Source organism: Monopterus albus, unplaced genomic scaffold (genome assembly GCF_001952655.1).
Source record: "Monopterus albus unplaced genomic scaffold, M_albus_1.0 scaffold258.1, whole genome shotgun sequence".
Classification (NCBI taxonomy): Eukaryota; Metazoa; Chordata; class Actinopteri; order Synbranchiformes; family Synbranchidae; genus Monopterus; species Monopterus albus.
Genome location: NW_018128138.1, coordinates 469672 through 482055, shown reverse-complemented (window position 1 = coordinate 482055; position 12384 = coordinate 469672). Strand labels below are relative to the sequence as shown.

At 42.4% G+C, this 12384-nt stretch overlaps 1 protein-coding gene across 3 annotated transcripts in view; it reads right to left on the bottom strand.

Moving 5' to 3' along the window:
* Positions 1-9577: 9577 nt before the first annotated feature.
* Positions 9578-12384, bottom strand: part of LOC109972496 (jmjC domain-containing protein 7-like) — a 5405-nt gene continuing 2598 nt past the window's right edge. Inside the window, exons 4-6 of one of the 3 annotated variants that reach the window (XR_002276692.1) lie at positions 11897-12011; positions 9886-10301; positions 9773-9805 (exon numbers count right to left, since the gene is read on the bottom strand). Coding sequence is in view for 2 of the 3 variants with exons in the window: in XM_020621401.1 (XP_020477057.1) it covers positions 9657-9805; positions 11897-12011 (264 nt within the window). In the remaining variant the exon portion in view is untranslated. The other 2 variants (XM_020621401.1, XM_020621403.1) reach the window with 2 other exon arrangements.

Below are 12384 nucleotides of genomic sequence, written 5' to 3'. Positions count from 1 at the left end.
ATGTTTCACTGGCTCTTGTCGCATAGCCTCACCACTACATCATCTGCTGTTGTCATCTCTGTATACCCAGTTGTTAAGAGCAGCATGTGCCGTCAGACTGCTTTGCATTTTTTCAGTGGTACTACAAACATGAGGGAAAGGGGAACAAAACAGGACAAACAGAATCATAGCATCTGCTTTTTCCTGGTTATTTCATGCCCTATTCTTTGTCTCAGGCCCTCTACTCTCTCAAATGATGTGACATGACTCGAGAAATCGGGTGAGGAGCTCGGTCACCCAGGAGGAGCTCAGAGTAGAACCGCTGCTCCTCCACATCGAGAGGAGCGAGCTGAGGCGGCTCGGGCATCTGTTTCGGATGCCTCCTGGACGCCTTTCTAGGGAGGTGTTCTGGGCATGTCCCACCGGGAGGAGGCCCCGGGGAAGACCCAGGACACGCTGGAGGGACTATGTCTCTCGGCTGGCCTGGGAACACCTTAGCATTCCCCCAGAGGAGCTGGAGGAAGTGTCTGGAGAAAGGGAAGTCTGGGCATTTTTGCTTAGACTGCTGCCCCCGCGACTTGGTTCCAGATAAGTGGAGGAAAATGGATGGATGGATGGATGGACTCCAGCCTGATGTCTATCATGATCCTCATTATACCTTCATTGTCCTTTCCTTGACCTACACAGGAGATCGTCTGTCTCAGGTGGTCCTTGTCTCCCTCCCTTGCTGCCTCCATTCTTTGGTACCATTTTACACAGAAAGCCTTTCCTATGTAGCTCATGTGAATTTAAAAAGGTCAAGCTTCTAGTAGTTTAATAACACCTGAACCTTTGATTTTTGTTACTTGTAGCGCTGTAGGAAATTTAGTACAGCTGGGCTCTACTGACATTTGGTTGTAGCTTGTAGCAGCAGTGGCAAGAGCAATTTATTTGGAAGGAATAGGAGAAATTCTGAGTTTCTGCAGTATGGCTGACTAGAAAAAAAAGTGATCACTCCAAATAAAAATTCAAAGTGAAAGGTATTGCTACACTGCAGCTTTTGTAGTGATGTATAAGATGTGTAATACACAAACACCTCAGCGGTGATCACTTAAGATGCAAACCAAAACAAGACAAACATAACCATTTTAAATCAATGACCAACAGACTTCTAATTAAAATCACATTTACAAGATTCTAAAAGGCTCAACAACAAAATCAGGTACAAAAACACAAATAGCATATTTCAAACAACCTAATTCCATATACAATATATTCAAACTCTGCAAACTTAAACAGAATCAGTGCAATTGAAGGCATGCTCTCCATAGCAATCAAAGTCTACTCGCTGATGTTTGAATGGTTTGTGATGATGATTAGTTGACCATGTTGCGGAGCCGAGGAGTGGATGCAGATGTGGCTAATGTGGTGCATGCAATGCTGATTGTGTGCCACAAAGTGCTAGCAGCTAATCAATACAGTTAGCATTGCTAGCCTTCATTTCGGCATTTGAGGGCTCAGCACCTGGGACTGCAGCCTTGCACTAATTTCAGCTTGATTATCATCAGTGCTCATCTGTTTCCTTGCACTTTCTCCAATTAGAGGACTTGGGGTGTTGCTACATCAAAGAATACAGCAGGGATAATTTTTCAAGGGTGGGACTTTTCACAGCAACTTACAGATTTGCTATTTAGTAAAATGTCATCACAATTTCAAGTAAAAGTTCTGTGAAGAAACAACTTACTGAATAAATATAACATTAAAAATGTTGTGAGTCACATTATGCAAGATATGACTGTGCAATCTGATATTTTTGCCATTCTTTAAAACAGTGCTAGCCTGTGTGATTTGTAAAGGTGATACCTAGAAATCCAAGGCCACAACACTGTAAATATTCTTTTGATATATCATGTTCTACACATATTCATGTAAGGTGATGTTTACAATAGCAGTGTTTAAAAAATGTGACGTACTGAATATGTAATACACACAGGAACAAAATAATCCAGGAAAAGATCATTTTAACATTAAAATAAGTGACTCTATATCACTACATGGGTTTTTACAATAAAGTATAGCCCTATAATGTTTCTATGTGAAGATGGTGCTTGCAGCCATCATTCCCCAGCCTTTGTTTTTTCCTTTCTTGAAGATGAGACATGCCACGGAATGACTCAATTAATGAGGAACCTATTTCTTCCAAATCAAAATAAACACCCCACCCAGTGTAATGACAACCTCTTCCCTCCTTGCCTCTGGTGCTTTTCATTTACTCATCGCAGGAAAGGAGGTCATGAATGTTGAGGTTGTACAGTGGAGTGTTGTGTAGAGTCACTGTGCATGTCTGTAGTCAAACATCAGTGCCATACTTGCTATGTGGAATTATATTGCAGTCAAATAACTACAAAATATTATCAAACCAATTCATTTTGTATTCTGTTGTTGACATTATTGCCATTAAACTGCATTAAGCATTGCACCTTGAACTTGTCATAGAACTTCCCTCAGAGGTGTTTGATCAGACCTACCTCCACTGCGTATTGCAAACCAGATGTGATTCACAATTACTGGAAGCATAAAACCTATTTATGTTTCAGTGTTTAGGTGCACAAAACAGTGAAGGTAATTCTTTTCTTTTCTTGTTTGAATTTAACAGCTGTGCTTGTGTTTTGGTATGACTATATACTATATAATTAATGTTTGCTCTGTGTGACAATAGGATGACCACTCAACAGACCTTTAGGGTTTACGTTTACTTCTCCTGCTCATTCCAACATATTTTTAAAAATTCTTATCTATCTATATCCAGTTTATGTTCTGACACAGTATTATCAGGTTATTTTTAAGGCTTGTTGTATATTGTGTGAATTGATAAAACTCAATAAAACAGAGGTTTATCCACATCAAAGATGGATAACTGTATTTCACATAACCAACGTGTTATCTTAAGTCAAAGCCACAACATGAACTTAATTTAATCCTCTTTGGTATATAATTCAACCCTCTATATGGTGCATGCTTGCAGATGGTCATTGGCTGTGGGAGTCTCTGCTCAAACCACTGATGGTTAGCCTCTGTGGCTGGAGTCCTAATTAAGCCAATGTGGAAATATCATGAGCCAGCATTATGATGATGCTAATTGTTTGCTTCAGCTCAGGAAAAGTGCATCATGGGCATATTAGGATATTAAGGAGCTCTAATGCCACCCCCAATGGGATAGCACCTGCTTATAACACAATGAAAGCTATATTTAGTGACAAAATTACTATGTCTATACTCATGTTTTGGGTATTTGTGTTATTTATGCTCCAGTGAATTTCTGCACCTACTTTGTTTGTGTGCACTGCATTTTGTATGCTTTATAGGAGGGGTGGAAACAGAGGAGAGGAGAGAGATGGAGAGAGAAGTTCTGGAGGGTGGTGGGGGGTGTTGTCTGTCATATTGATGGCTGCCACGAATGTCTGTTGGACCACTGATTTCAAAATAGAGGCCTTTCAGTTTGACATATTACACTGGTCTACAATTTTATTTTTTGCTTCTGAATTAAAATGTGCAAATTTTTTATTGATCTTGAGGTGCTGAATTCAAATATAACCTTTAAGAGAGCTGATTGGCGCAATTTGTAAAGATATTTATCCATTTACATTTTATGCTATCATGCAAAAAATTGTCTGACAAGTAAAGATAATGACACCTTTTGACTTTAATAGAGAATATAGGCTAATGTAAACAACAAAGAGTTTCATAACTTGAGTTGAGGCATGGACATATGCCTGAAGTAAACAAAAAATGTGTGGCTTGTTCCACCTGAGATACAATACTAGCCTAATGTTTCACTTAAGAAGCTTGTTATATCAAAAGCAAATAGTTTTGTCATTAGAGCCACTAAGGCGCATGGTTACAGTTTCTGGTTTTGCTCAAAGATCTTTCCTTCTGTAATATGACAAATGATCATTTGATGTTGATCATTTTCAAGCAAATTTATACACTGCTGATGTCACATCTCATAAACCAAAGCCAATCAACATTTTTAGATATCATTTTTGTTTTCAGTGGCCTAGAATTAGCAAAGATAGATTATTTTTGTTTCTGAAAAATGTTGGTTGTAGACCAGTGTTACCCAATGCATTTCATAATGTGGAAACATTTTGGGGAAAACCTGGTCTGATTAGTAGAGATGCCATCCATCCCACTTTGGGTGGTGCGGCTCTCATATCTCTCAATCTGGAAGAGTTTATTTTACAACCTGAATTATGACAACCCAGAGTCGAGTCCAGGATGTAGGGTCGCAGTCTTACATGCCTCTCTGCTGTCTCTTTGCAGCTGCTACCCACCCAAAACTCCCAGTACCCCATAGAGACTGTGTCTGCCCCCCGCCCACCTAAATTATATAAACCACGAATCAACTCCAGAGGAGTTATTCATAAGAACCTAATTAAAATTAGGACGACTCCTCTTATAGTAGAAAGTAATAGGACAATCAAATGTGGACTATTAAATAGCAGATCTCTCTCTCATTCACTAATGTTAGTGAATGATTTGATAAGTGAACATCACATTGACTTATTGTGTCTTACTGAAACATGGTTACAGCAGGAAGAATATGTCAGTCTAAATGAATCCACTCCACCTAGTCACAGTAACTGTCACATCCCTCGAAACACAGGCCGAGGTGGTGGCGTGCCAGCGATCTTTGACTCAAGCCTATTAATCAACCCTAGACCTAAACATAGTTATAACTCATTTGAAAGTCTCACCCTGAGTCTCTCACACCCAAACTGGAAAACTCAAAAGCCTGTTCTGTTTGTTATTGTATACCGTCCACCTGCTCCTTATTCAGAGTTTTTAAGTGAATTCTCAGACTTTGTCTGATTTAGTGCTTAGTACAGATAAAATAATCATAGTAGGTGACTTTAATATTCATGTAGATGCCGACAATGACAGCCTCAACAATGCGTTCTGTTCATTGTTAGACTCAGTTGGCTTTTCTCAAACTGTAAATATACCCACTCACTGTTTTAATCACACTCTTGATCTTGTTCTGACATATGGCATCGAAACTGAACACTTAATATTTTTTCCTTATAACCCTCTTCTGTCTGACCATTTTCTAATAACTTTTAAATTGACATTAATGGATTATACTCTATGTGGGAAACAATTCCACTACAGTAGATGTCTATCTGACAATGCTGTTACCAAGTTTAAAAAAATAATTCCGTCATTATTTACTTCAGTGCCATTTGCCAGCACAGTGGAGGGAGGCCACCTTAACTTTACTCCCAAACAAGTCGATAATCTTGTTGATAGTACTGCAGCCTCTCTGCGTAATACACTTGATACTGTTGCCCCTCTGAAAAGGAAGGCAGTGAAACAGAGGAGGCTAGCCCCATGGTACAGCTCGCAGCTCCGCTCCCTAAAGCAGGCATCACAAAAACTGGAAAGGAGGTGGCGCTCCACTAAGTCACAAGAGTTTTGACTGCCATTGTCATTGGGGACATGCGTGGGCCGGGTGTTGTCATTTGCAAGAAGTACTGTATGTTATGGGCCTTAAATTTGAAGACATTTGACTTCTGCCAAGATGGCACCACTGTATTTCGCCGGCTGTCTACTCCTTTTGTGTGTTGTTTGATGGCCCCTCTGCTTTCTCCACCTTGGTGTACGATCGTCTGATGCTGCTTGAAATACGCAACTTGATGACAACTGGGTCAAATTGCTGTTGGAGTCGGCAATTCAAGTCCCCACCACCTCTGTTAGCGTCCCTACTACCTTTTCTGCGACGTTCGTTCCATCCGACACGAGTTAGGCCTCAGCGAAGACGACGTGGCAGGAGAGCAGGACTGCACGTCAAGCTGTTCTGAACCTGTCACAAGGGATGGGATACCTCCAGGAGCATGGCTATGTCGACTCGAGATGGTCGTCTACCTTCCACTACCACTTTCTTCAACCAGTAGGCCTAGATGCCGACCCGCCTCTTCTACATTTTCGTTTGGTGAGACGCTCTACCCGACATTGTCTTCACTCCAATCTTCGCCCAGTGTCCCGCACTGTGTGCCCCCAGGTCCACCCTGGCTTGCTCCAGTTTAATGTAAGATCACTCAATAACAAAACTTTCATTTTGAATGATCTTATCACCACTCATGATCTGGATATGCTTTTTATCACGGAAACTTGGCTCAAACGAGGGGATAACACTCTGTTTTCTGAGCTTTTACCGGCTAACTATTTATTTTTTAACTCCCTACGCCACGCTGGTCGAGGTGGTGGCCTGGCATCTGTTTTTAAGCCAACTTTAAAATGTCACCTCCTGCCTTATATGGCCTTTTCTAGCTTCGAGCTTCAAACTTTTGTTTTATCGATGCACTGCCCTATTTTATGTGCAGTCATCTATCGACCTCCCAAATCAAAGGATTTTATCCACGAACTTGAAGAGTTTTTGGCTGCTTTTACTTCACAGGCTGATTGTCTATTGATCTGTGGGGATTTTAATCTTCACGCTAACTCCTCACCCAACCACCTTATAATCAATTTTATGGCTCTGTTGGACTCCCTTGACTCCCTTAAGGCTGCCCAGACCGGTGGCTCCACAGCTACATCGCAGGATTATTACTTCCTCTACCCCCTCCGACTTCGCTGCTGCGTTTTTAGACTGAATTCTATTCTTCAGTGGTTCAAAATGCTCCGACGTGCTCTGAGGTATTCCTCTCCTCGCTGAATTCGACTTGTGGCCAGATCATGGATTCCGTTGCGCCTCTTAGGATGCGAAGAGCTGGCAACACGACTACTCCTTGGCTAAATGACACTACCCGGGCTTTGAGGAGGAGCTGCCGGCAAGCCGAACGCAAATGGAAAAAAGACGGATTGCACGTCTCACTGGATATTTTTAGAGCCAGCCTTCTTGCGTATCAGGAGGCTGTAAAGGAGGCAAAAACTAAATTGTTGTTTAACACTATAGTGACAAACAGTCGTAACCTGAGAGTACTTTTTAAAACTATACATTCTGTTGTTAATCCAGTTGGTGCAGTACCCACTGAGGGTTCGCCTGTTCTGTGCAACCAATTTCTAAGATATTTTAGGCATAAGATTGGGGCTCTTAGGCATAATATGCCTAAGCCCCCAGCACATACTCAGCCTGGATCCCACATTTTACGTACTCTTAGTTCCTTCACTTCGATTTCTTTGTCAATTAAAAGTGACCATATCCCACTTAAAACCGGTCTCTTCGCCCTTTGACCCAATTCCTGCCAGGTTTTCCAAGGAGGTTTTTGATGTTCTCGGTCCCTCCCTGGTCACGTTTATTAATATCTCTCTGGATGCCGGTGTGGTCCTGACTGCTCTTAAGCACGCGATAGTTCGACAATAGATAGAGATGTGGTGAAACCCGTGGTCCTAAATCTCGCTGGGACACATCCACTGAAAAATGCTTTGGAGACCACAAACAGGCTGAGGTAGGCCCAGGCAATATGAACAGTGTATGCTGTCATCGCGATATAAAATCTAAATGATAAGAAAATGACAGACTTCAGTAAACTGGCAATAAGGGACATTGCTTGATCGCGCACATCAGCCTATCACATCCCAGGAGGGATGCGATTCCAACCAGTCACATGGTACACAGTGTTTGCCTACCAAACACATAGCAAGCTTGGGGAGCACAGCACGCACCACATGCTACTGTTGTGCTAACGTTACTACACGAGAGCCACAGAGGTGAGCTAGTGGTGGGAATAGTGGCTCCCTAGTGGTGGGAATAGTGGCTCGGCTCCTTTCCTAGCATTCCCCTTTTTCTTCTTTGTTAGCAAACATCTGTGGTGTAGTTTAGTGAGAAAGTGCCTCCAGCTTCTGTGTGTGTCAGTCTGCGGGCGGGGCTTAGGCACATGGTGGCACTCAGCTGTTCGCACAGCCGCTGTGATCTCCTCAGTGCATTTCATTATGGCGTGTGAGCTTTTCATGTCTCTGTATCGTTTCTTATTGCCGAACAATAATAGTGCCAATAAAATAAAATAAAAATAAATCCCTACAAATAGTGGAAAATGTAAAGTCCAAGCAGTTATGCTCTCTTTGATTTGTGGCTAAATAAATTTAAACAGGAAATATTCACATTTTATCATCATCACTGAACAGCGGTGGAAGAAACACTCAGATTCTTTACTTATTTAAAAATAAAAACATCACAGTGTAAAAATATCCTGAACAAGTAGAAGTCCTGCATTCAGAATGTTACTTAGGTAAAAGTATAACATATTTATCATCAAAATACACTTAAAGTACCAAAAGTAAAAGCAGTCATTATGCAGAATGGCACAGTTCACATAAATATATATGATATTGTGTTCTTCAGAGTCAAGCAACCAAATAGCAAGAAATAACAACCTGAATTATATTGTGATAATTATCAGTAGACTGATATGAAAGAAAACTGTTGTGATAAATTACAACCCCAAAATCAGAAAAAGTTGGGACAGGGTGTAAAATCTAAATTAAAACTGAAAACAGTGATGTGCAAGTCATCTGTGTCCTGTGTTACATTGAAAACAATACAGCAGCACATTATTTGATGTGACAGCTCATCAGTTTTATTCTTTGTTCAAAATAAACACTCACTTCAATTCAACGTATGCCCCAGGCCCTAGACATTTTGGATCCAGTTCTCCCAGTATAGAGAGACAAACCAAAACAGTGAAGGTGTAAGAAAAAGACAAAGAAGCATAAATTTTCTACAGTTCACCGATGTTCATCACACAATCTGACATCGTACAGCCTGACACATCCTGACAGCAAGGTTTTATTAGTCGTCTCACACACAGCAAAGCAGTGTTAAAGTGCCTGAAATGTGAGTCACGTGCGCACAAGAACAACAACTAGGTCGTGTGTGTGGGATGGTCAAATGGCCCAGTTTCCTCCCAAACCACTGGGTTATATGTTCCTCCCAGTTTGGCCTGATCAGAAGCTTCTCCATAAACGTCCACCACATGTAAAACGTCCTGGTCTCTCCACTGACCCCGTCGCTGTCGTCACTCTCCTCCATGTTTACTGTTACCGGTCTGTGAGGGGCCAACGCCAAATGATGACGACAGGCCATATGTACAGAGGAGGAGACGTTAAAACGACCACATGGATTCTGATCTGACCGTTCTGGCGGTGCTGCACAGTCAGAGGTCGGAGAGGAATCGGGTCTAGGAGCACATACACAGGTGGCCCAGATCTGGTCTGGTGTGTTCACACTGCTGTGGACACATCAGGTCTGGGACACTTCAGCTTGGATGTGAACACAGCCTAAAATGACACTTCTTCTTAACATTCAGACGACAAGAAGGACACACTACTGCTGTGATGACTCCAAAAAGGCAGCGGGTTATACCTTCACCTGGGGAAAAGTTCGGGTAAGACAATCTGTGACAAACTCCATTTATCACTGAATGAAGAAATTTACAGTGTAGTGAAAGTAGTCCCATCTGCTGCAGGTACCATCTGTGTCCAGGCCAGACTCTGCTGATTGAGGATACGCCTTTGTGACGTGGGCTTTTCGCTTTGCTCATCGGGTCCGTATTAACTTCCGTCACCTGAGGGGACCTCCGATACTGGCAGTGGAAGTGTCTCCATACAGCATCCTCCCAACGAAACAGGTAAAACACTCGAGGATGTACAGGAACAAACCAGTGTGTCTTCCAGTTTCAGCTTTGTGATGACAGATCACGTCACACTTCATTGCTCTGTGCCGCAGACCTCCACTGTTGTCCAGTAGCTATTAAACCCCCTCCTTCTCCTACTTCATTTTTAGTTGGAGGTTTATAAAAAATATTGTAGTATTTGTACTTCTCCAAATATGAACAGGTGCAGCAGGTAACTGAAACAAAAGAATGTCCGTTACTACTGAGCATGCAGTTCTTTTTAAAGTGTGTGTAGTTTGTATTTGCTGTGTTTTACCACATGTTGGATACTCTGTGCATTCACATGTCAGTAATTCCTTCACTGTGACCGTTGGTCAGAGATTTGGACATGGTTTCACTTCTCCAGTGTTGTTTCTGCGTGTACTCTGTGCTCTGTTTGTACACCAAGTGCTTCCAGTGAACAAGTGAACAGGCACTCGGTATAGACACAAGCGCATGCCTTGCTCAAGGCGCACGTGAGATGGTATATGCTGCACAAGTGACACTTCTGCTCTGTGCCACTGCATGAGTGATGTGGACTGACGTGCCTCTAAGTCTGACTGCACAGAATGGGGTCAAGACCGGTCGTGCTGAAAACCGGCCATGTCCGGTCTCTGCCGATCGATCAGTGCATCTCTATTGATGACTGTTGACTGTATGTCTGTAGTATGCTGACATCACTTGAAGTGCACTCTGTGAAGCATTACAAAACTCAGCCAACTTTCAAAACTGAACTCGAGTTTTGATCATACAGAAATGGAAGAAAGGCTGAAACATTCCAAACCACTGGGAACAGCTCTTTAATCACCAAACTGAATCATCCTCACATTTTCTGTTGCTTAGACATATGAATCGCTGCGACAGCTAATGAAAACCATTGTGATGCAAATCATGGTGGACAACCTGAGGGCCCTGAGAGGAGTGAAGAGCCGAGTGTTACGACGCATTCTTCACGTCTACTCTGACCTGATGAAGCAGCAGAGCACCCCTGTGAGTCTGACGGTTGTCACAGTAAATCTCGCTTCATTCTGAGGAAGCTGGAGAACAGCAAGAACTCCCAAAGTAACAGGCATGTCCTTTGTAATTTTCTGGTGGCTCTTGTTTTACCTGCAGGTGAGTTTGGGAGCTATGATACCAAACACAGCAGAGGATTCTGTTATCATAGCGTACGGCCTTAAAAGATTCAAGGAGTCTGGAGGGATTTCAGTGCGTAAAGGGCCGAGCCTGAGCTGGATGACCGAGCTCTCCGATCCCTCAGACGGCACCGCATCAAGAATCATCACTCTTCTATCAGCGATATAACCACATGGGCTCAGGATGACGTTGGCTCACCTGTGTCAGCCACTACAATACGTAGTTACATCCATAAATGCTGCTTAAAACTGTGCTGTGCCAAAAGGAAGAATGGGACAAAATGGCACCTGACACACTGAATCTCTTGGTGTCCTCAGATCCTAAATGTCTTAAGTGTTGTGAAAAGGAACAGCAGCAGCACACCGTGGGAAACACTTCACTGTCCTAATTGTTTTTGGAATGTGTTGCAGCATCAGGATTGAAGTTACTTTTTATTTTGAAGATTAAAACTGAGGTGTCACATCAAATAATGTGCTGCTGTATTGTTTTCAGTGTGATACAGGACACAGATGGTTTACACTTCACTGTTAACTGTTCTAATTTTGATTTTACTTGCCACCTAACTCGTTCTGATTTGGGGTTGTATTACACAGCAGTGTGGTAAAGGCTCTTGTTAGGTGATGTTTTCTGAGTCAGTGTTGACTGTGTCTGAGGGACTGCACAGTATAAATAGTACATTACAAGTAATGCCTGTTTATACTGCTTATTTTGCATTGCTTGCACCGTTTGTTGCTTGTTAAGACTGCTTATTTTATTATCTTACACAGCCTTATGCTGATTTACTGTTTACTTGCATGGGGATATGTACATGCACATCGAGAGCCGATGTACCAGAGTCAAATTCCTCGTGTGTCCGACACACCTGGCCAATAAAGCTGATTCTGATTCTGCACTGAAAGAAAGTATACGAGTACAGTAAAATGTACAATAAAAGTGCTCCGTGCAGAGAACAGCTCATGTTTAACCATCAGTCACTACTGAGGTGCAGCTTGTTTCTAGCTCGTTCATACAGGATTTTAGCTAATGATCATTTTCCTTCTGCTTCAGCTGATGAATTGTTCCAACTCTGCTGTTATTCATGATGAGCTGCAGATGCAGGCACCCTGTTGTGTGGCGGGGGTCCAGTCTGAACATGTGCAGTGGCCTGAACTTACCGAGCGCGGTGCTCATCCAGGACACATGAGGCTCCAGGTCGTCTGTGAGTTCGGGCAGCTCCTGCAGCAGGTTGGAGCACTGCTTCTGAACATAGAACACTCCATGCTTCTCCACCTGTGCACAGCACAGAGACCAGCATCAGCTCCATTGTTTTCAGCATATATTCATTCTGATATGTCACTTAAAGGCCTCTATGTTCATTTGGCTTAAGGTGCTCTGAAAATACACAGGGGCCAAACATAAGCCTTTCTGTGGCAGGGAAACCCCTGTACAGGTGAGCTGGTATAAGAGCAGAAACTGAAGCAGAGAAATACACTCGCCACTCCTCTTTCATTTATTATTTATCTCCAGTTTCTATTCTGCTTTTATTCTGAAACTGCATTCTACTGCTAGTGCTTGTTTACTTTGAGGTTAGGGATAATACTTAAGCTGTACTCAACGAAAATGTGCAGTGGCCATGGTATAATTAGGTATAATGTAGCAGGAA